The sequence below is a fragment of the Typha angustifolia genome, chromosome 15, assembly GCF_048772165.1.
Source record: "Typha angustifolia cultivar Huaian chromosome 15, ASM4877216v1, whole genome shotgun sequence".
NCBI lineage: Eukaryota > Viridiplantae > Streptophyta > Magnoliopsida > Poales > Typhaceae > Typha > Typha angustifolia.
Window position 1 is genome coordinate 2,118,261 of NC_133253.1, and position 22,939 is coordinate 2,141,199.

The 22,939-nt window shown below is 36.2% G+C and overlaps 5 protein-coding genes across 8 annotated transcripts; all 5 read left to right on the forward strand.

Annotated features, from left to right (window-relative positions):
* Positions 1-197: 197 nt before the first annotated feature.
* LOC140779474 (cold-regulated protein 27-like) lies at positions 198-4,283 on the forward strand. 3 transcript variants are annotated; one of them, XR_012107344.1, is made up of 5 exons: positions 198-413; positions 1,358-1,552; positions 1,654-1,930; positions 2,735-3,737; positions 3,856-3,894. XR_012107344.1 is itself a non-coding variant. In XM_073124550.1 (5 exons), the coding sequence occupies exons 1-5, from the start codon at positions 354-356 to the stop codon at positions 3,931-3,933; spliced, it is 720 nt and encodes a 239-aa protein (XP_072980651.1). In that variant the 5' UTR covers positions 199-353; the 3' UTR covers positions 3,934-4,283. The 3 variants fall into 3 exon arrangements, 1 of the variants encoding a protein (XP_072980651.1); XR_012107345.1 differs by lacking the exon at positions 3,856-3,894 and having other exon boundaries at positions 2,735-3,428; positions 3,628-3,731; XM_073124550.1 differs by having other exon boundaries at positions 199-413; positions 3,628-3,737; positions 3,856-4,283.
* Positions 4,284-5,402: 1,119 nt separating this feature from the next.
* LOC140779614 (putative fucosyltransferase-like protein) lies at positions 5,403-10,936 on the forward strand. 2 transcript variants are annotated; one of them, XM_073124776.1, is made up of 8 exons: positions 5,403-5,753; positions 6,319-6,479; positions 7,811-7,841; positions 7,936-8,011; positions 8,430-8,534; positions 9,934-10,090; positions 10,264-10,491; positions 10,583-10,936. In XM_073124776.1, the coding sequence occupies exons 1-8, from the start codon at positions 5,430-5,432 to the stop codon at positions 10,836-10,838; spliced, it is 1,338 nt and encodes a 445-aa protein (XP_072980877.1). In that variant the 5' UTR covers positions 5,403-5,429; the 3' UTR covers positions 10,839-10,936. The 2 variants fall into 2 exon arrangements, with proteins under 2 accessions (XP_072980877.1, XP_072980876.1); XM_073124775.1 differs by having other exon boundaries at positions 7,770-8,011.
* Positions 10,937-12,823: 1,887 nt separating this feature from the next.
* On the forward strand, positions 12,824-14,349 carry LOC140777874 (red chlorophyll catabolite reductase-like). Its single transcript, XM_073122276.1, has 2 exons — positions 12,824-13,236; positions 13,702-14,349. The coding sequence occupies exons 1-2, from the start codon at positions 12,919-12,921 to the stop codon at positions 14,314-14,316; spliced, it is 933 nt and encodes a 310-aa protein (XP_072978377.1). The 5' UTR covers positions 12,824-12,918; the 3' UTR covers positions 14,317-14,349.
* A 222-nt stretch (positions 14,350-14,571) lies between these two features.
* LOC140777873 (red chlorophyll catabolite reductase-like) lies at positions 14,572-18,694 on the forward strand. Its single transcript, XM_073122275.1, has 2 exons — positions 14,572-16,488; positions 17,796-18,694. Exons 1-2 carry the CDS (start codon positions 16,192-16,194, stop codon positions 18,471-18,473), a joined length of 975 nt encoding a protein of 324 aa, XP_072978376.1. The 5' UTR covers positions 14,572-16,191; the 3' UTR covers positions 18,474-18,694.
* Positions 18,695-18,904: 210 nt separating this feature from the next.
* Positions 18,905-22,295, forward strand: LOC140778494 (pentatricopeptide repeat-containing protein At5g39350-like). The gene has a single exon (XM_073123236.1). It carries the CDS (start codon positions 18,924-18,926, stop codon positions 21,999-22,001), a length of 3,078 nt encoding a protein of 1,025 aa, XP_072979337.1. The 5' UTR covers positions 18,905-18,923; the 3' UTR covers positions 22,002-22,295.
* Positions 22,296-22,939: the final 644 nt, after the last annotated feature.

Genomic DNA, 22,939 nt, shown 5'->3' on the forward strand with positions numbered 1-22,939 from the left:
ATGTACGAAATCCCAACAAGTAGAACTGAAGACGATCTTCTGGAGGCTAGGCCTGGAAGCTCTGATCTTTTCGGGGCCTCAAAAATATCTGGCCGAGATATTATTCGTAATGCCACGTGTCAGTTTATTGACCATGTCGCCACGTGTAAAAGCGATGCCACGATGGATAAAGCTCCGTCCCAAAATACCCTTTTCTTCTCTCATCGACCTTTCGCTCCCCACCTCTCTCTCTTTTATCTCTCTCTCTCTCTCTCTCTCTCTCTCAATATTTTCTGGGGTTTGCTTGCGAAGGCCGTGCAATCGAGACCATCCTTTTTGTGGAGTATCGATAGATTTGTTTCTCGGAAGGAGAAATGGAGGACGGCTCACTAGATCGGCCGATGAAATCCGAAATCGGTGGGATCGAGGATGAGGTATTGGTTGATTCTTATTTCCTTCTTAAAATTGTCGTATTTTCTATTAAGTTTCTTGAAAGAAGAAATTTTGGTGGATATAGCGTCTGAATTAATGTTTGGCTCAATTATATGTGCAAGCTGACTGCTTGGTCAGAAGGGGTAAAGTTAGGTTTTGTTCGAAATGTGTTTTTATTTTTATTATTTTTATTTTTTGCTTTAGTGTTGGATATGTAAGTTTTTGATGATTACGGTTCAGGTTCGTCGTTTTGATTTAATTTACTTATACAAGATGCGAAATGACTCGTTTCGCTCCAATAGATCTTGGTATGGTATTTTATTGCGATTTGCTATACAACGTCTGACTGGAACTTGTATTTTTCATTGTCCGAAAGAATTTCTGCATGAGATTGAGTCCTGATCTAGAGGGTTGACCTTTTCGCCAAAGGCAAAAGTGGAGTGGTTTATAAAAAGAAAATAATTAAAGGGTACACTTTTGCTGAGAATACTTGAGCATATGAAGATGCAACATGGCATACAAGTACGTGTAAAATTAATCATGGGATCAAATGCTTTTCATTTTAGTCTGAAAACCCTTTAGTTCCGTGACTTATTTAGAGGAGAATTAAGGTGCTGTTTGGTTGGCGATTTTAATTTGATAAGAAAAGTTTTCAGCAGTAGTCAGGATGGGGAAATGATTGTGTGGATGGATTTGAATGAAAATGGGATGGAGTTTGGTTATAATATGTTACAATTATCTTAGCCGGACGCACCTTCCTAGGCTACTCCCTGTTCCTAAGGGCTTCTTATAGAGCAGGAACTTTTTTCATTCATTATTCTGAACTTTGCCATTTTTTCTTTTTTTAAGTGAAAAAAAGTATTACAACCCTTGTCCTCCACCTCTTTTTGATTTCTCACTTCATCTGTCATCCAAATTATCATGAAGTTATCTGTCCTTTTACCAGGGCAATCAGGTGTTAGATTCTATCCCGAATAGATGGACGGATGAGAAGCATATGCTTTATCTTAGTTCAATGGAAGCATCATTTGTTAATCAATTATACAACAGTGAGCACCATTCGAAGGATTTGCTTGGTTGGTCACCCAAAACACAAAAGCTCACAAATTTACCCAGATCAGATGGCAACCACTTGTTACAGGTATTAGTAGTTCTTTCTCCTTTTCAGATTTTTTTTTGCTGCATTAACTTCTATGTAGAACCTTTTCATTTGTCTCATTAATATAACCGTATGGTTTGCAGTTTAAGGTCTTGCGTAAGGGCTGTTGGGAGAATCTTAAATTTGAGAGGGCTAAGACTCGAGCAGATAATGGAAATGAAAGTCATCCTCTGCATGCAAATCCATGGATTCAGCACTTCAGGTACAAAAATGCAAAAAACCACCAAGTGGATGATTTTGAGTCAGATTCTCAATCAATCCGAAGAGAAGGTCAGCAGCATGGAAAGGAAACAAAATGTTCGACAGAGCTTCCAACTTGCCATCACACAAATCATCAAGATCTTATTGACAGAAGTACAGGTACCTTTGCTAACTTGATTCTCTGCTCTTTGGTCCCTCGATCATTCTTCGTAATGAGTTCTGTTTCATATCTTCCTTTACCTCTTCAAGAGTTTTCTTTTCTTTTCTTTTTTTCTCTTTTTTTTCTCTCTTTTGGACAATGGACATTATTTACTTTATATTTGATATCTTGTACTTTGATAACATATGCCTTTTGCAGCTACTAGTTTGATTGCATGTTAAGCTAGCAGGAAAAACTAAGATATTGAAGGACTTGCCACTATAAGTCTATAACCAATCTGGATTGATGCATAATGTAGTTTGGAATTTGAGAAGCTTACTGATTACTGAAAGCTTACTTGTACCACGTGTGTTCCCTGCAAACTTCATTTGCTAGTTTGAGAACCACTAATATACTTATTCCCAAATGGGAAAAGTCATGAATAGTTTCGTACATATTACTCTCTTATTTTAGTTCTAGGAGGAATGAGTGGATATGAAGGTTACTGCATCTAGTAATGTGTTAATGGCTGTAATTCTAGACACCAATTGTGACAAAGTCACAAAGGAACTCATGATATGTCATTGGATTCTTCCAGTTATTGTGTTGTGATGTTGTCTTTCCATGCATGCATATCCCATTCTTTAAAATTGATTTTCCTGTGACTGTCATAATTATCCAGATTCTTAATTCTTTACCAGTTTTGATTTGGGTTATGTGCAGACTATAGAACAATTTGAAAGTTAGTATTAAGGATGTTGATTAATTGAACCTCTTTTTTTTCATGTGAAGTTTGAATATCCAATTGAAATACTGCACTTTAGACAGGTGGATATTTCATCTGGTTCATCTGTCAATCTTGATTTGGACGGAATAGAATGAACGGTATGTGTGTGCACCTATTAGGGAGCCTCTTGCGGTCAGAAATCAATCTTCTCAACTAGTATCTGGAAGCCAAATGCAGTGGCAATATGGCTTCCCATGCAGAGGAGGCGCCCTCATCATGACATCATCCAAGTTTTTTCAAAACCATCTAGGGTCATTTAGATCACAATCGGAAGACTTGAAAAGTATTATGGCCAGTAACAAGTATTAATGCTATGAAAGTCGATATAAAGCTCATTGCAAAATCAAAATCAGGAAAGGGATGCTTGCTATAATGTATAAAGTCTATTTTTTGGTGGAGTTACCTTACATGTGTATTTTAGGAGCAGACAATGTGGGAAGAAGTTCCTCAGAGAGACAATAACTTTTGATGTTGAGTCATATTAAGGCACAAATAAGCGAGGGAGGCAAATGAAGACAATTCCACAAATTTCTATTGATTCTAAAAATTTCTAGTCAGTAAATTTAGTTTGTGCAAATGGTTCATCATTTGGTGAAAGATAAGAAGTTAATAGTGGAAGCAGAAGATAAAAGTATCAATCATGTTTTATGCACATGCAGTAGTTGTGTTGATGAGGTAAATTTCCACCAGGCAAATTGTTGAGACTAAGCTTGATCACATCAATCTCAAAGGTTACTAGTTATGATCAAAATTATGCAGTAAATTCTGTAAGATAATTTGCACCTTAGTCTTTCTTTATTTGTGAGCTTCACATCCACTTGTAAATTTGAAATAAAGGATGGTAGGAGGTTTGTGTTTTTATTTGAGCATTTTCATTTTATTCTGAGACAGATGGCCAGAGAATTAAAGAGTATAACTTGTCTTTTTCAGAGGTATCAGATCAGAATTTTGTTGATGAGGAGGTAGGAGGGGCAGAATCAAGTAGAACAAGCAGGAAAAAGAGATCGAGAAAACCTGTTGCTAATTTGTTTAATGATCAAGTGAGCAATGGGTTATTCTTTAAATTTCCTCTTTTGCAGAACAAATTGTATAGATGAATGCAGTTACTTATCTTTGTCAGAAAATTTCACTAGCACTGACCCCATGGATTCTTATCAGGTTGTTCCCTCTGGAAAATCTCTTTCAGCACCAGATTCTCGTGAGGATCATGATTGCCTAAGAGGAAAAGACACATAAAGATGGCAACACTACAGAGATTACAACTTTCCTTCGGGCCTTAGAACATAAGCTTCATTTTTCAAAGACCAGCAGCCAAACAATTGTCTGCTGTAGTGTGATCAGGCACTAGTAAATTCAAGTTAGTGAAGCATCTGATTTCCAATATGGGGTACATCTAAGGATACGAAGATGTCAAACTGTGGTAAAGAGTGGAGTAAATAGGAAAACCTCATTTGGTAGTAATACATCACTCTTACTTATACTGTCACAGAAGCTTAGAATTGTATTCTATAGATGTATTGAGAGGAATGCAAGGCAACTTCCATTGCTATACTATTTACTGTTTATAAATGCCTGTTCCTAGAAAAGGTGTTTGAGCAGTGTTCCGCCGAAGCTGTGAAATCAGTACAAGAAGCTTTCAATTATCTTCTACAAGGTCCAGTATAGTTTGAGGCTAAACTCCGAACTTGATTAGTTAATCTTAATTTTTTTAAGAATTACTCGGTTAGATATAAAAAAGATTAAAAAAATGTATTTAGTTGCTGAACCAGATTAGGGGTATTCCTCTAAACTCAAAGCAAAACTTTATGTATTATTTAATGCTTCATTTGATAAATGTCAGTTCCCAAGTAAGGTGTTTGAGCAATGTTGCACTGAAGCTGTGAAAGTTTCATTTCTATTGTCAATTATGCAATGTATGCTGGTGTGAAGGATTAGATTGTTTTTACTTACTGCATGTCAGGCAAGACGGCATTTCTCAAAAATATAATCTTTAAACAATAAAATAAGACTATTGCGTGCACCATATATATATAAATCGTGTATATTTTATTATAAAAAAAATGTATTCACATCTAATATTGAAAATATATGCACTCAGCTTTTAAAATTCCAACCATACAATTATCAAAATTGTAAAAGATTTCTTTTTGATGTTAATGTCCTGAGGCAAGACAATCATTAAAATGTAGATAATTAGCAATTCAATTCTATTTTAATCAGCAGTTATAGCTCTGTTTCTGACATCCTTCTAATTAGCTAAAGTTAATAAATAAAAAAAACTAGATTTATAGTTTCCTTTTGTAGTTTTAGTTTTTGCAAAACAATTCCTATAACTTTGTTTTTTAAAAAGCATAACTTATATATAGTTAATTGTTTGGTTGCATACTAGTAAAAAATGGTTAAAGAACAGTTAAATAGCCTCATTCGAAAATCACAAGTTGCATGAGTCTTCCTTTAATTATCTTGTGCAAACATATAATTAATTATTTTAAAAACAAAATAGCGAATTATATGATATTATTAAAGCATGACTTTAGTTAATTGCTTGATTTCCCGGCGGCCTTTTTGAATAAGCCGGCGACGACACAGCTGAAATCGCCGACTTCAGTATAAAACTGTGATCCTTTTTCTCCCCGAAGAAAATATCGGAAGCAGCGGGCCTACCGCTCTCATCGAAGTAAGCGAGAGAGAGAGAGAGAGAGAGAGAGAGAGAGAGAGAGAGAGAGAGAGAGATGGGAGTTCCATGGACGAGCCGAAGACGGCGATGGCCAAACCCGGTGCCCATCTTTGTAGCCTTCGTCGTGGTCGCGGAGATCGCTTTCCTCGGCCGGCTCGACATGGCCAAGAACGCCGCCATGGTCCACCATTGGACCACTTCCTTCTATTTCCCTTCCTTATCCAACTCCTCCTCGTCTCTGTCCTTTTCCGAATCCCTCGCCACCAGCGAAGACGACGAGTTCCGTAGATGCGAGGTGTTCTTGGAGAGGGAGGATAATATCCAGTACACCCGTGATTTTGGAGTCGATCCTGTTTTGGTCTCCGGCGCCGAACAGAAGGTTTGGAGTCTGTGTAATCTCTGTCGTCTTGTTGGAAAGATTCAAACTTTCCAGTTAGGTGTTATATTGAGATCGGTCAAAGGGGAGAATTTTTGTCGTGAGGAAGATTGGTCTATAGTACTGTTATAGCAATTAGCTGCATTGATAAATTATGTGCACATTCAATTCAATGATAATTTTGATCTTTGAGTTTCTTTGACTTTCCAAAATTACATCTATCTTTGGTTTTGTTATCTCGTCTAAACTGGGAAACCACATTGATCTTTTATCGCCTATTATGGCTAGATAGTCATCCAGTTGGCGTCGAAATTTCACACTTTAATTTGTTAACAGATCAATCGGACATAGCTTTGTAGGATTTCTTGGCATAGTTCAGTGTTTCTTGGGATTTACCATTTCATGTCTACTAGATGTCTCAACATGTTTACACTAAGGCATACCTTATACCATCAGAAGATGCAGTTAGATGCTTTAATATACAAATAAATCTATTTCTTCAAAAAAAAAGTTATTTAATTATTCTACCTAGGTTATATATAACTTTTTGTTTTTAATTCATTTTCAGGATTGGAATTCCTGCTCCGTTGGCTGTAAATTTGGATATGGAGCAAACAAGATGCCTGATGCCACATTTAACCTTCCTCAGCATCCTGAAACAGCTAGAATACATCGTTCGATGGAATCATCAGAATACTATCTAGAGAACAAAGTTGATGTAGCACGACGGTGGGTAAGCACACTTCATAGTTCTGTAGCCTCTCTTTTTGCTATAAGAACTAAGAAGAATCAGTTCTTTTATCATCATAAACATTAGAATTGAGTTCTTTAGAGTTGAGTTCCAACTCCGAAGAACTTTACATGTAGCTTATAGAGTTCTTTATTTGCTTTTAATCTGTTGGTGATACTGCTGGAGTATTCATTCTTTTATCATCATAAACATTAGGTTTCCATTTCTGTTGGGAAGCTAGAAATTCCATTGCCATTTGTCAAGAAGCACATAATATTATGACAGATGGTAAATTTGTGTTAAACAGCTGTCTTATATGGTCATACATTTTGGAGTCCAGATCTAGGTTTTAGGATCTAACTTATTCCCATTGGCACTTTTAACTTTCTCTGTATTTTATTCCAACTATGAGATCTATCTCTATGTGAATACTCAATGGAAAGAATTGTTATTAACGTTGTGACCATGGAACGGTATTGTGTTAGTATTACTTTTGTTGTTGTCGTGAAATCACATGTTAGATGCAGAGAAGACTAAGTGATTTATAAATGTAGAGAGAGAGAGGAGTCTTGGAGACTTGAGAGGTGTAACTATTAGAAATGTTTTATGCGGTGGGCTGGTGGCTGAGGCTGACATCAAGAACATTGATTTCTTTGATATCTAGTGAAAACACAACTTATTCATGCGAGTCCAAGCTAGTTGTATTATGGTCAAATCAGCTCTAATAGTTAGGAAAAGGTTTTTGATTTAATAACCTCTATAGTATCTTCAATTATCACATATTTTGAGGATGAAACTGCTAGTCATGTCCTCTATGTATCGACATAGTGCACATGATAGAACTTTGTTTTAGTGGACATATTGAGGAAAGGCAGAGCATCTTGTATGTTTGTTTTTATGCATGAAAACTATAGCTATGCTTTCTCTTCGCAAATGCTGGTTATGGATTGTTGATCTATTATTATTTTTATAATCCATATTCTGATGTCACAATGTTCTTAGTTTGTAAAGCTCTATTAATGATAAATTTTGAATAAATGATATCATAACTGAGTTTGCCATGAACTACTTGTTTCTATTATGCTTGCTGATCCTCCTTAAGTTTCACTTACTAATTGTGTTAGATTTTGGCCGTAATGGATGCATGCAATTGACTTTCTTATCCTTTGCCAAACATAGATACGCTTGTACAGTGCTTTAGTTCTCAATTGAAATTTAACTTTTCTACCCTTTTTTTCCTTTTTCTCTTTTATTATTTTTTATTTTTTATTTTTTGTGATCTGTTGTAGGAGAGGTTACAACATCATAATGACCACTAGTCTTTCCTCAGACGTTCCAGTTGGCTACTTTTCATGGGCCGAGTATGACATCATGGCACCTTTGCATCCAAAGACTGAAGTTGCCCTTGCTGCTGCCTTCATTTCTAATTGTGGTGCACGTAATTTCCGCTTACAGGCTCTTGAAATGCTTGAAAAATTGGATATCAAAATAGATTCTTATGGAAGTTGTCACCGAAACCGTGAGGGGAGAGGTACTTGCAAAATGCTTATCATTTATCAGATGATTTCTCTTATATTTATCTGTAGCAAATGTAATGCTGCCAACATTCTTATACAATTTTATGGTTGCATGTAGCTATATCCTTTTTTTCATATAATAGAACCATTTTGTTTTCTAAAATGTTTCTTTGTCGTAATTCTAAATGAAAATTAGACAATATATGATGAGGATCTTGATAAATCCTTCCAAACATCTTCTGTTTTTTTATCTATTTCAGCCAAATACTGCTATCCTGTCTATCAAATAAAATGCTGACATGAGAATAAAATGAAGGATAATGACCTCTGACATGCATTCATGCATTTAATTTCATATGAGTTTACCAGAAGTGATGTTAATAGTTATATTTGTTTCCAAAAGCATCATATGTGGCAATTTAATTATCACAGTGGACAAAGTGACAACACTAAGGCGCTACAAATTCAGCTTGGCTTTTGAAAATTCCAATGAAGAGGATTATGTTACCGAAAAGTTCTTTCAATCCCTTGTTGCAGGTATGCACAATAAAATTATTATGCTATCTTATCAAAGTTGTATGATGATCTTTTGAGTGGTCATTGGGTGGATATCTTATCAGTGTGTTTATATGATAGATGGACACAAAATTGTTGGAACTATGCTGCTGTTGTTGAGACAACAAATTGATTATCTAGTCTTGTCGTACAAGTCTTAGTAGTTGATCCATTATTTTCTTTCTTGGCTTGATGCCCTTTTTTGGTCTTTAAATTGTTAAACAGTTACATACAATTTGATTGACTTCTCTCCTTTTTCTGTTTTCAATTCTAATAAATTGTTTTTCATGCATTCTTTTATTTTTCTAATAGAGCCACATACAAAGTAGTGATTTTATTAAAATAGAAGGTTCCTTAAGAGGGTGGGAAAATGGGAAATCCAAAACTTACATGGGGAAGTGGGAATCAAGAAGAGAATAATTTTTTTTATCATTCAAGAGTCCAAAGGTTATATATAGGCTGGACAAAGGACTAATCCTCCTTTAATATAAAGACACTTTAGGTCCGACTAAGTTTTAGTCAATATACTAAACTGTACAATCTAGATTTCAAATTATTATGCTACTGATCCTATTGTTTTGAGTTAAACACTATCGAGTCATTGCTCTAAGCCATCGTGTTGTCGAATTACTCATTCAAACCACTACATGCATTATTGAGCTAAATCATTAAGCTAAGTCACCGTACTAAATCACCAAACAATTTTTTTCACAATAATTACGTGGGGTTGGAGTCGACTCTCCGATCTCCTTGGTCGTAAAAGAGGTAGGTACTAACTTTCTCAAATTTGGTTGGTGTAAGAGAAGATATGATAGGATTTGATTTAATGCAAACATAAGCACTAAATATGATGATAATGAGAGAAATAGGATAAGTAGAGAAAAAGTATCAATATAGTTGACCTCAAATAGTCGAGAACAAAGATTTGATTGTTATTATATGCTTTATTTTATTTAATTTTATTTTCAGCTTTTCGATACACCTAAGTTCCTCTTTAAGGACTTCTTGGAAAGGTAGAGTAGACTTCATTGAAACTTATAGTTTTGACCTAAGATATGGATGTATTACCCAACTAAGCAAATAGAATTTACTCCTTAGCAAATCATGCCCCCACCATGAGTTTGTAAGCCCCAGTTATATAAGAAGAAGCACTTTTCAAGTTCCAACAATTTGAGTGAGAATGATCAATCTTCTTTTAGCTAAGATGACAAAGAGAGGTTCTGTTATTTGAAATAAGTAATTTATGCACAGATTTTTGTTTTTTCATTTCACAGGCAAAAATGTACTCTTACTTAGGAGCAGGTTTCTTGCAACTTTTGTCTACCACTTCTGATCTGTAATGCTTGAAACCTGTAGTGATTGTTCATATAAAATTATGCAGGATCTGTCCCTGTTGTAGTTGGTGCTCCTAATATCCAAGATTTTGCACCCTCTTCCAGTTCAGTTTTGCATATCAAAACCCTTGATGATGTTGCTTCAGTTGCGAAGACCATGAAACACCTTGCTACAGATCCTACTGCATACAATCAGTCAGTTAGGTAACACCTTTCCGATATGAAAGTGCTGATGATCTCTCTAAAGTTGTATCATATGAGGCACTCATGATTTAACATCATCCCTTTTATTTCTAGCACATTTACGCTAACCTGCTAGGAGATATGCAGATATTGTTTTATATGCTGAGAGTTTGGTTTGTCATGATTCTTATCAGATGGAAATATGAGGGTCCATCTGATTCTTTCAAGGCACTAGTTGACATGGCAGCTGTTCACTCGTCTTGCCGCCTTTGCATTCATATTGCAACAAAGATCCATGAGGAAGAAGAAATGACCTCCAATTTTCAAAAACGCCCTTGTAAGTGCGTGAGTAAAATGGGAACTGTGTACCATATCTACGTGCGAGAGAGGGGACGATTTAAGAAGGAATCCATTTACCTCAGGTACAATTCATGCTTCCCTCGTCTTATTTATTAAACTATGGTTCCTAACTTCTTTTCTCAACTGAGATCCATTTCTCGCAACTTGTGTTAGATCTGGAAACTTAAGTTTGAAGTCTTTGGAAGCTGCTGTGCTTATGAAGTTTACGTTGCTAAATCATACGGCTGTATGGAAGGAGGAGAGACCAGAAAGCATAAGAGGAGGCAATGACTTGAAAATATACAAAATATACCCAGTTGGTCTCACCCAGAGACAAGCATTGTTCAGCTTCATGTTTGAAAATGATGCTGATTTGAGGAAACATATCGAGAAGAATCCTTGTGCAAAATTTGAAGTCATTTTTGTATAATTATTGCTGTTAGTGACTTTTTCCTGGTATTTATATTGATGGAATTTACCAGGTCTATGATACAATCCTGTTTGATTTTATAATATATATATTTTTAGGATTAATTATATTTTATCTATGAATGGTTTAGCTTAATTTTATATAAATTCTATGTACTTTTAACACTCTATATGGTATTGAGTAAAGTGTAGTCGTTATCATATTAGAGCTCGAATTTGGATATCCTCGTTAGATATAAAATAAAAAAGGATCGGATAAGCTTTCTAAAATATTTAAAATAATACTAATAGAATTTGAGATAATAAAAATATAATTATATATATATATATATACTCAATATATATTATATGTTTATTATTTCAAATCTATGCGAAGTAAAATTTATTCAATCAATCTATAACTTTGTTTGTACGATGACCTCTAATTTAGTTAAATATGATATAAAAAAATGATAATTGTATTTTAGTCAAAGACCTCGTCGGGTTAAGTTTAATGTACACTGTAATTTTGTGAAATTGAGTGGAACGATGGGAGGGTAAAATGCAAATTCCCCTATTTCTTTTTTCTCTGTCTCATGATGTGCTCTCGCCGTTCGCCTGAATGACTACGTGGTTATAACTTATAAGCTCTCCAAAATTAGAGCTTTTTTTCAAGATATGTAGTTAATTTTTTTTTAGACATATAATTTTATATATTATTTTTTAATAATTATATTGTTTTAATATTTTATTAAGTAAAAGATATATATAGTATTGATATCTTTTATAATTAACTTGATGAAATTTAATTATATTTTATCTTTTTTATTATTCTTTATTATTTACATAGATCTCCCATTAGTTTAAGATTAATTTAAATTAAATTTTAATAAATAGAGATAGATAATTATATTTAAATTGAAGTTTATCGCCAAATAATTAAATTTAAATTATTTAATATTAAATGATATCTTTTAATATTTTTAAGTTGAAAGTATCTCTAATGGTTAAAATCTTTCAGTTTGATAAAGATCTAATGGTTAAGATCTTTAAAGGTATAATAAAAAAATTGAGAAGTTGGGCACATGTAATTAAATTTTCTTAACTAATATACTCTTTTTCTTATATGGTTTTAGAATCGGTACCGAATATGAAAACTGACTATTATAGTCGTTGAATTAAGATTATAATTTTTAAAGGCGCATTGAAGTATTTGTCCCTAAATTATACTTTCATCTCCTAAGGCATGACTTAAATCTTTTGACGAACAAAAATATAGTTTTACTTTTGACTCAATTACACAAAACAACTTCATACTTTCAACTTAAAACATTTTATTCTTATATTGTCCATCGTCCGGACTGAACTGTAATTATTATTATTTTTATCGTTTCATAAAATTAAAGATTTAATTTGAAGATACTTAATATACACAAATTTGTAGATAATTTGACAACCTTTTTAACACATTTAAAATAATATCAATGAAATTTTAGATAATAAATATATTAAATAAATGCATGTTTTAATTATAATTTTATTATTTAAATATCAAATTGATATTATTTTAAATGTATTATAAAATTTATCTAATTCTCTATAATTTTATTAATAATAAATTTAATATTTAATTTAATTAAATATGATGAAAAAAAAATAAAAGTTGCATTTTAGTTTAGACCATATAAAAGTTAACGATCTACGTTAGAAAGTACACAGGGAAGCAAACTATAGGGGTAAAAGTGTAATTAACTAAAAAAATATAACCTATTACTCGTATTATCTAAAATATTATAATTTTCAGTAGTATAAGAGATAAGGATCCCTGGTATTATTGAAAATTATAAAATTTTAGATAATTAAGAGAAAATAATAATATATTAAAAGATTTTAAATACGAATCTTTTAATTGTCAAGACCTGCTCCTAATAATTGTACTGTGGACATGTGCGGAGGGATCATCACATACCAACCAAACCTACCCCACTAGAGTCAGTTAATAGATTTCTACACCTGCGGGCTGTGGCTAACTACAGAAAGGACGCTTAGTTGCTCTCAGATATTCATCTGATCATCTCCTCCAGCCGATCCCTTTATCCACTATGCAAATCTATCCCCCACTTGTACGTCTCTCTCCCCGACTCTGTCCTCGTCTCTTTCCTCCGCTTCTTCCTCTTCCTCTTCGCAAACGCAAAAGATCGAACTACTTCCGCGCATCCATGGACCGCAGCACGACATTGTCACGATTCCCCCGACTCCCGCATCGCGATCTCATGCTGGATCTGATCGCCACTGCCGAATCCCTCTTGAGTCCCGATCTCCTTCCCTCCTCTGTCCCCGACGACGTGCTCTCGTTCCAGAACGAAGCCGGCACGTCTATCGGCTCCCTCGATGTCAGATCCGGCTCTCCTGGCTCCTCCGTAAGTTTGCTATTTCTTCGAAGTTCCAAAATGCTCAAAATATCTTATTCTATTCTCATCTATAGTATATAATGATTGATTTGTAGTTAAGGAAGAGGCTTAAAATTATAACAACGAATCATAGTGCATCGAAGAAGAATTAATCCAAGGATCGGTATCCTGGGAATGTTTAGTTAGGAGGGGGCACATGACATGATTAAGAGTGCAGATCTCATTCGAAGATCTATTTATATAAAATCTATACATGGAACGTTGTGTTTTATATGTCAACTCGGTTAGAAATCAGTCAGCTTCTTTTCCTTTTCTTTTCGAAATATGAATTTGGCATCCAAGTGTCTCGGTATATCTAAAATCCTTCCTAATTTCAATTTCGTTATAAAAATGGCAATTTCTCATCTTTCCGATCAGCTTTTTCTACGCGAATTGAGCAAAATTATGTTACTAGATCTCTGCGATTCTCTACAGGTTGATTTCATATTAGAGTCCTGGCTCCACTGCCAGATTCCAAATGGTGCTCTTGACATCACAACACTCTTTGCCTTCCTCAACGACTCAACCGATGCACCCCACTTCCTTTTGGAGATCATACAGAGCAGCCCAACATCCCTTATCCTCTTCCTCGATCTGCTTCCTCGGAGAGACCTCGCCGTCGACGCCGACTACGTTGATAAATTCTATCAGGACACACAGCTGGACAAACAAAGGCAACAAGTGAATAAAGTACCGCAGGTGCTTCCATACTGTTCTAATTCTCTTTACATACGCAGTATTCTTTCTCCCACTGCCATTGCAGTTCATATCAATTGTGGAGAAGACGGGCAGGGTGTCATGGAAGAGATAGTTCGTACTCAAGTAGAAAGTGCAGCCAAGGAGGTTCTCCGAATTTGGTTCGACAAATGTGCCAGAAGCAGTAAGCAGATGGAGGAGAGTGAAAGAGCTTATATGCTTAAGAGAGATGGTATGATTAAGACCAAAGCTATTGAGATCGATCTTGCTGCAAATATGCCGAGGTTGTTTGGTGCTGAGGTTGCAAGCCGTGTCGTTGGCGAAATTCACAAGGCTTTTGGTTTACGTACATGAGCAGGTAAGGAATGTAATAATTAATTTGTTAAATTGTGGAATAAGGCTAAAATATGCACTGTTATTCTAAATTTTAATAGCTAATACTAGTATAAATTATTCTAATATTTAGTTTAATACTAGTATAAACTATTCTTGCGAAAAAAGAGTAGCCTTAATATTTTATTATTATTATTATTATTATTATTATTACAAAATTTATAAGTCCACAAAAAAGATGGAATCTAAATTATAGATGAGATGACTAATATTTAAAAGAATAGATAGAAGAGAGATAGAATCTTAATTATAGTTGAGGTGATGTGTAATTGAGTACTATCTAATTTAGGAGCAAAATAATAATAATTGATTATTATTAAATTAATTTTATAAAAATTATATAAAATAAGATGAGAGAAAATATTAAATTAATATACTAGAATAAGCCCCTGTTCATTTGTAGAATAAGGGTGAAATAGGAAAAAGTATTCTAATTTTTAATACCAGAAGAAGATGGCTAATATAGTATAAGCTATTGTAATATTTAGTTTAATACTAGTATAAGGTGTAATTATTATATTTGATGTGACATAAAGTTGATATTAAAATAATAAAATTATATTAGAAATTAGTGATGTTTTAAATCCAATGATGAAAATACCCTTGACTATATGTTAAATAGTAAATAGTGTGGGGCCTTTCTATTGCGAACTTCCCCACATTGTGTAGGGTTATAACCCTGCACACTATGTGGGTTATAACCTCGTACTCGAGTGTTCATTGATACTACTTAGCATTAGCATTGGAGCGATCGAGGGCAAGGGCGGAGATGTTGCCCCACCATAGGGAGACACGATCAAGAAGAGGCTGGGAGACATGATAGAGGAGGATTAGCTCGTTGCAGGCAAGGACGACAGTGAGGTGGAGGGATGGGAAAGGGAGGCCAATGCGATAGTGACGGCGGCGTGGTAGTTGGAGGGGAGGAGAGAGAGGAGGTGGGAGGGGAGGGAGGAGAGAAAGTAGAGTGCCGTAGCGAAGACCTTAGGGTTAGGGGAGGAGAGATCGGATAAGAGGTTGAAGATGAGCACGTTCATAGAGGTCAGGAGTAAGATTGAGCGAGCGGAGGAAGTCTAACACAAGCTTCTTGCAAACGGTGGAGGGGAAGTCGATGATCTCATTGCAAGTCGTCTTGGCAACGACAGAGACGTCGTGGCCGGCTTGGAGGAGCGCACCGGATTGCTTGAGGGCGTTGGTTATCCCGCACTGTGCGAGGTAATACTATACACTGTGCGGGTATACGGGGCTGCCTTTGGAGGTGAAAGAAAAAGGAAATTGCAATTGTAGCTAATATGACTAGTGTGTTGTAATCTCAAATGGTAAAATTATAATCTTAGGTTATTACTAAATAATTTTTAAAAAATTGTATAGAATAAGATGAAGGATAATATTAAAATAATATACTAAAATAAAATAAGATATTGTTTAGTTGCTACACCAGAGTAAGAAGGCTTATTCTAGAATAAGGAGGCTAGACATATTCTAGAATAAATCGATTCCTATTTCATGAGTGAACGAAGGACTAAGATAGTTATTGTTTAATTAGTACACTAGAACAATTAGGCTTATTTTATAGGTTTATTTTAGAATTAACTTATTTATATTCCACAAAGCGGCTGCTTTTGACTTTTAAGAGTGTAATGTAACAGTAAATCGCATGTGCGATTGCTGTTTACGATCAAATCGACTCAATTCTGTGTCTATGATTTGTTCACATCCGGAGGTGGGATCCGAAATCCGATTGTTGAATTTTAATTGGCGGGTTGGGTTGTCTAGTAAACGGTCTTGTTAGGTAACCTTCTAAACTCCCATTTCCACTGATAAATCTTGTTATCAACAATGCAACTCTGTCGGCCACCCGTACTTTGCTCTCTTCCTCTTCCTCTTCCTCTTCCTCTTCTCAGACGCAAAAGATCGACCACATTCCGGGCATCCATGGGCCGCACCTCTACGTTGTCACGATTCCCCAGAATTGCGCATCACGATCTCATGCTGGATGTAATCGCCACCTGTGAATCCCTCTTGGGTCCCGACCTCCTCCCCTCCTCCGTTCCCGACAACGTGCTCTCGTTCCAGAGCGAAGCCGGCACCTCTATCGGCTCCCTTGATGTCAGACACGGCTCCCCTGGCTCCGCCGTACGTTTGCTACTTCTTTCTAATTCTGTCCCCATTTATGCTCTTAAATTAAGCAAAAGATCACTATTTCGTTTTTCTGTTTCTTAATTTTTGTGTATGGTGTAATGATTTGGATTCAAGGAAGAAGCTTAAAGTTTATAGCAACAAATTAGAGAAGGCTTTGAAGAAGAAATAATACACGGATTAGTATCCTCAGAATATTTGTTTAAGAGGGGTATGTGACATGATTAATAAATCTATTTGCTTCACTGACCACTTTTAATGCTAATGTTCTAAAGCTTTGCCATAAACTGGACTGCTTATTTATCTCAAATTCTCAATATGCCACCGGACTGCATAGGAATATAACTAGGTCTCTTGAGATGCGGTTGAAGGACTGCAATGGCATAAACAGGCTTACTTGGCAGGTGTATAAACCGCCATTAGAGAACATCGATTGTAATCGATTGTAAAAGGCCATGAAATAAGGGGGCAGAATCCATTTTGTGGAAAACTAGCCATTAATAGATGGTGGGTTTTTTTTTTTTTTTGAAAAAACAAAGGGATTTTATATATTAACCACCGTTACAAAATGATGCGTTAGAGTTGAAGACCAAAATAGATATAAAATTAGAAGGAAATTCTTCATCCCATGTACACCCTATATGGTTGCACGCGAAGCACATTATTTCATCTTCCTCCTTTCTCTTCACTTCGAAACCAACCAATTTGCAAACTCTCTTCTCTCCCATGACTATCTTCTCTCTTCTTCTCCTCCTCTTGGGGTTGCCATTATTGAATCTAGCCATTAGAGCATCACCAAACCAACCGGTGGCCACTTAGAAAATCTCTAACAAATTCTTTTCCACATCTTATAGCTATTCTCAGTTTAATGGAGTATATAGTTGTGTAACCACATTTTGTATTTTAGACTACCCGAGCTCGATGGCCACCATTGATAGTAATCACCCAATTTTAAAGTAATAGCTAAACATCATAATAGCCCCATTCTAACAAACACTATTTATCAAAATTATATTTTATACTACAAACTAACACAATTACTAATTTACCTTTGGTATCTATTCCATCAATCTATTTTGTATCAAATTAAAGAATATCTATTGTAATTTCACAAAAAATAAAACATATATATTTTTTTCACTTTACATAACATCAAAATTAATTATTTCACCTTTACTTAATAATACAAATAAACATAGGAATAATTATTTTATATTCATCAGGCAAAAGATGCCTAAGAAAATAGATGTAGTATCGCATTACACAATTAATTGGCAACTGAAGAGTTCTGTGGTTTTGTGCAGGTTGATTTCATATTAGAGTCCTGGCTCCACTGTCAGATTCCAAATGGTGCTCTCGACATCACGACACTCTTTGCCTTCCTCAACGACTCAACCGATGCACCCCACTTCCTTCTGGAGATCATACAGAGCAGCCCAACATCCCTTGTCCTGCTCCTGGATCTACTTCCTCGAAGAGACCTCGCTCTCAGTGCAAACTATGTTGATAAGTTCTACCAGGATACGCAGGTGGACAAACAAAGGCAACAAGTGGAGATGCTGCCGCAGGTGCTTCCATACCGTTCTACTTCTCTTTACATACGTAGCATTTTATCTCCGACTGCCATTGCTGTTCGTATCAACTGTGGAGAAGACGGGCAGGGTAGGATGAAAGAGATCATTCACACTCAAGTAGAGAGTGCAGCCAAGGAGGTTCTCCAAATTTGGTTCGACAAATGTGCCAGAAGCAGTGAGCAGATGGAGGAGACTGAAAGATCTTATATTCTTAAGCGAGATGGTATGACTAGAAAAATTCTTGAGACTGATCTCGTCGACAATATGTCAAGGATTTTTGGTGCCGATGTTGCAAACCGAGTCGTTGGCGAAATTCAGAAAGGTTACAGTTTTACAAAATTGCAGGAGGATTTAGCAGCAAAAGCAAAGGTAAGGATGCCTGCAGAGAATGACAACAAGGGCATTTAGATGATTATGTTAACAATGTTGTCATCATCCTGGGTTGTATATCGTAGTACTGAGCACTGGCTTATATTATATTATATTATATTATATATATATATATATATATATATATATATATATATATATATATATATATATATATATATGCCACCATACTCTAGCTGAGTTCTAATGTACATTTTACCTGTGGCTTTGAGTGTACTGTGTGTATCTATGGAAAGACTTGTTTTTCCTACCACCAAAATAGGTTTTGTTAAGGAAATTTGTGGCTAATTAGAACGTTGCCTGAATGGATAGTAGTAGTAGGTTTATTTATATTAGACTTTGTTCAAATTCGATTGATGTGGCTATTAAATAGCTAATGAATTAAACCCAATCAAAAGGGAATCAAGTAAAATAGAATGTATTTAGGCCCAACCTTTTTCTATAAATAAATTACCGGCGGCATGAATAATGACTCCCAACTATTCGATAGATTGCTCAGTCAGTCCAAGCAATGGCCTCCTCCTCCTCCTCTATGATATGAAGACCTCGAATCTCAAATTCTTCAACCCTTCTATTCTCTTATGCAAACGGATACACCACCATCTCACGGACCTCCTCATTCCCAAATCATTCCTCTCCTCAATCCCAACAACCCCATCATTTAATCCCGAACGCCAACAACCAACTGTTGAGACCCACATCAAACACCTTGACCTCTTGCTTAGTTGCTACTCATTAGAATCCCTCAGGAAAGTCCACACTCTCCTCGTTGTCTCAAGATTAATTGAAGATCACTCCCTTGTCATTGAAGTCATTCGTAAATATCTCACCTTTGGTAATCCCGCACTCGCATTATCTGTATTTAGCACTGTCGATAGACCTGGTTTGTACCTGCAAAATTTAGCAATTAGATGCTTTTCGGATCATGGGTTCTATCCTGAGTTGCTTGATCTTTATCGCTGGTCGCAGAATTCTAGCTACTGTTGCTCGGATCACTTTACCTTTCCTTCAGTTATTAAGGCTTGTGCCGCCATTTCTAGTCTTAGAGCAGGGAAAGAGGTGCATTGCATGGTTCTGAGAACTGGGTATGGTGGCAATGTAGGAGTTCAGACTGCTCTTCTTGATATGTATGCTAAGGCTGGCCAAATTGGTACATCAAAGAAAGTGTTTGATAATATGTCTGAAAGAGATTTGATCTCATGGAATGCTATGATTTCTGGTTATTCTTTGAATGGGTGCATTCACGAAGCTTTTGAGGGTCTGTGGCAGATGCAACTAACTGGTTTGAAGGCAAATTCGAGCACTATTATTAGTATAATTCCTCTTTGTGCAAGCCCGGGAGCTGCAGAAGTCGGTAAGTCATTGCATGGCCTTGCTCTTAAATCTGGAGCGTTCAGTGACGAGGCACTTTTGCCTACATTAATCTCGATGTATGCTGGACTTGGGGATATATCCTCTGCTAGATTGTTGTTTGAAATGCAACCCGTGAAAGATTTAGTAGCTTGGAATGCAATGATTTCAAGCTATGGACAGCATGGGGAGTTTGAGGAAGGCTTTGAGCTTTTCAAGCTGATGCATTTTATGGGTGTAAGGCCTAATCTAGTTACATTGGTATCTGTTCTTTCTTTTTGTGTTGATCTCTTTAATATTTATCACGGTGAATGCATCCATGCAATTGCCATCAAATTTGGGATTGCAGGCCAAGTTTCCGTCATAGCTGCCCTTGTCTCAATGTATGCAAAGCTTGGGAAACTAGCTTCAGCTAGATATTTGTTCCATGGTACTCCTGAGAAAAACCTACTCTTGTCAAACTCTATGATTTCAGGCTATCTTCTAAACAGCGAGTGGAGTAAAGCTTTAGATATTGCCCGTCGTATGCAACGGGAAGGTGTTGCTCCAGATGTGGTGTCTATGGTCAGTGTAATCTCTGGTTGCAAGAGTACCAAAGACTTACCCTTAGGTAAGTCTGCCCATGCATATAGTGTTAGAAATGGATTTGATTCAAACTCTAATGTGATGAACACACTCTTGGCTCTATACTGTGATTGCGGTCAGCTCTCGACTTCTTTTAAGTTGTTTCATACAATGCCGATTCGAAATGTAGTCTCTTGGAATACTATTATATCTGGGTTCACTAAAATGGAAGACACAGAGGCTTCTCTAAAATTATTTTCCAAGATGCGTCAAGAAGGTGTGCAATTTGATTTAGTTACTATGATCAGTCTTCTCAGCAGCTTAACCCAGATTGAAGACCGCATACACGGAGTATCTATTCATGCGCTGGCAGCCAAAAGTGGATGTGACTCGGATATTTCTCTTACAAATGCTCTCATAAGTATGTACACTAACTGTGGCGATGTTGCGGCAGGTCGCAAACTCTTCGATGGTCTGTGCTTCAAAAGTTTTGTCTCCTGGAATGCTATGATGACCGGATACCGTAAAAGTAACTTGTTTAACAAGGTCATGATCCTTTATCATCAAATGGTGATGGATGGTTGGAAGCCAAACTCTGTGACCTTGTTGAATATATTGCCCATATGTGAGAGCCAGATGCAAGGCAAGTCCATACATGGTTATGCAGTTAGAAATTCCTTCACATCAGAATCATCCTTTCTCACATCAACTATGAGCATGTATGCCAGGTTTGACAACATCAATTATTGTTGCCTTCTCTTTAAGATGGTCAATGAAAGAAATGTTGTAGGTTGGAATACTATCATATCTGCCTGTCTCCAATGCAAACATGCAGAAGAAGCAGTCACGTACTTCCGCAAAATGCTTCAGATGGAATTGGAGCCCGACGTCTTTACAATTCTAGCACTGATCTCTGCATGTTCACAATTAGGAAGTGTAGATTTGGGACAATGTTTGACAGGTTTTACTCTACGCAAGGGTTTCGGTAGCAACATCTCTGTAGCCAATTCCCTTATTGACATGCATGCCAGGTGCGGGAGCATTTCATTTGCGAAGGACCTCTTCGAGGGATTGAAAGAGAAGGACGCGATCACCTGGAGTGTGATGATAAATGCTTATGGGATGCATGGAAATGGTGAAGCTGCCCTCAATCTCTTCTCCATGATGGAACAAATTGGTCTGAAACCGGATGACATTACCTTTGTTAGTATATTATCAGCTTGCAGTCATGCTGGCCTTGTAGAACATGGTAGAATGCTTTTCAACTCTATGTTACAAAATCACCACATAGTACCAAGGATGGAGCATTATGCCTGCATGGTTGACCTCTTTGGCCGCACCGGGCACTTGGATGAAGCATATGATCTTGTTAAGAAACTCCCTTTTAAACCATCGGCTAGCTTGCTGGAATCTTTGCTTGGAGCATGTCAATGCCATGGGAATACTCAAATCGGAGAAGCCATTGGTGAATTGCTCATCAAGTCCAAGCAGTGCGCTCCAAGTTCTTATGTGATCCTTTCCAACATCTATGCAGAGAATGAAAAGTGGGGTGATTATGAGAGGCTAAGGTGTGATATGGAACTGAAGGGATTGAAGAAAGATAGAGGAGTTAGCCTAATAGAGGTGATATAGTAAGTGGTGAGCCTGATGAATCTTCTTGCTTAGTTGATGGAGCATGTCTTATGTTCAGTTCTGTACTCCTTCAGGAGATGTACAGAAATAGCATTCTTTATCCAATGCCATTGCATAAGAGAGATTGCTGTTCCAGAAGAATGTTACGTATAACTTTCTGTATTAATGGTTGTCTTCCAAAAATATGACCCTTCTTGTAAACTTGATTTAGGATCAGCAGAGAAATATCATGTCATTTACATGCTGTAATTGATACAAAGAGCTGGATTTTCGTTGAAAGGCTATTTATTTGAGTTGAGAGGCTTTCATCGACGATATCTTCAAACTTCAAACGTATTACTGACCCAGACAACCAGTGAGATATATACAAATACACACACACACACACACAGAAAAACTATGTTTTATACTTAGAAAGTTCCAAATCTAAGAATGCATTGGTTTTTGTTTCTCTAGATGGACAGACTATTCTTTCTTAGAGAATAGATAGACAGGATATTACAATTTGTAAGATCATATCCCCACAAATAGGATTCGGAGGTATTTTATCCAAAAACAAACGAATGCAGATTATTTCCAAGAACAAGAGGAAAAATAAGGTGAAAGTCCTGACATTATTGCAAAAGTCCTACTTTCCATTAGCTAGCACCTCAAAAGGAAAGAATCAAATGACAAGAATTCACGACTGGCATTTTCATTGGAATTTTTTGTAATTTTCTTTTTCTCCTTTGTCTTATGACCTATATATATATATATGCCAAGAAAAAACTTATCAAATGATAGAACTTCATAATTTTATGGGTTTTAGATGTGCACATCGACAACAAGCAGGAATCGGATAATGAACACCTAAAATTTCCTACAGCCAATGGAGTGTACTGCTATTGAACTATTCTTTTCCTGGGTTTATCATTGTGTCGAAGATTAGTGAAGTCCGC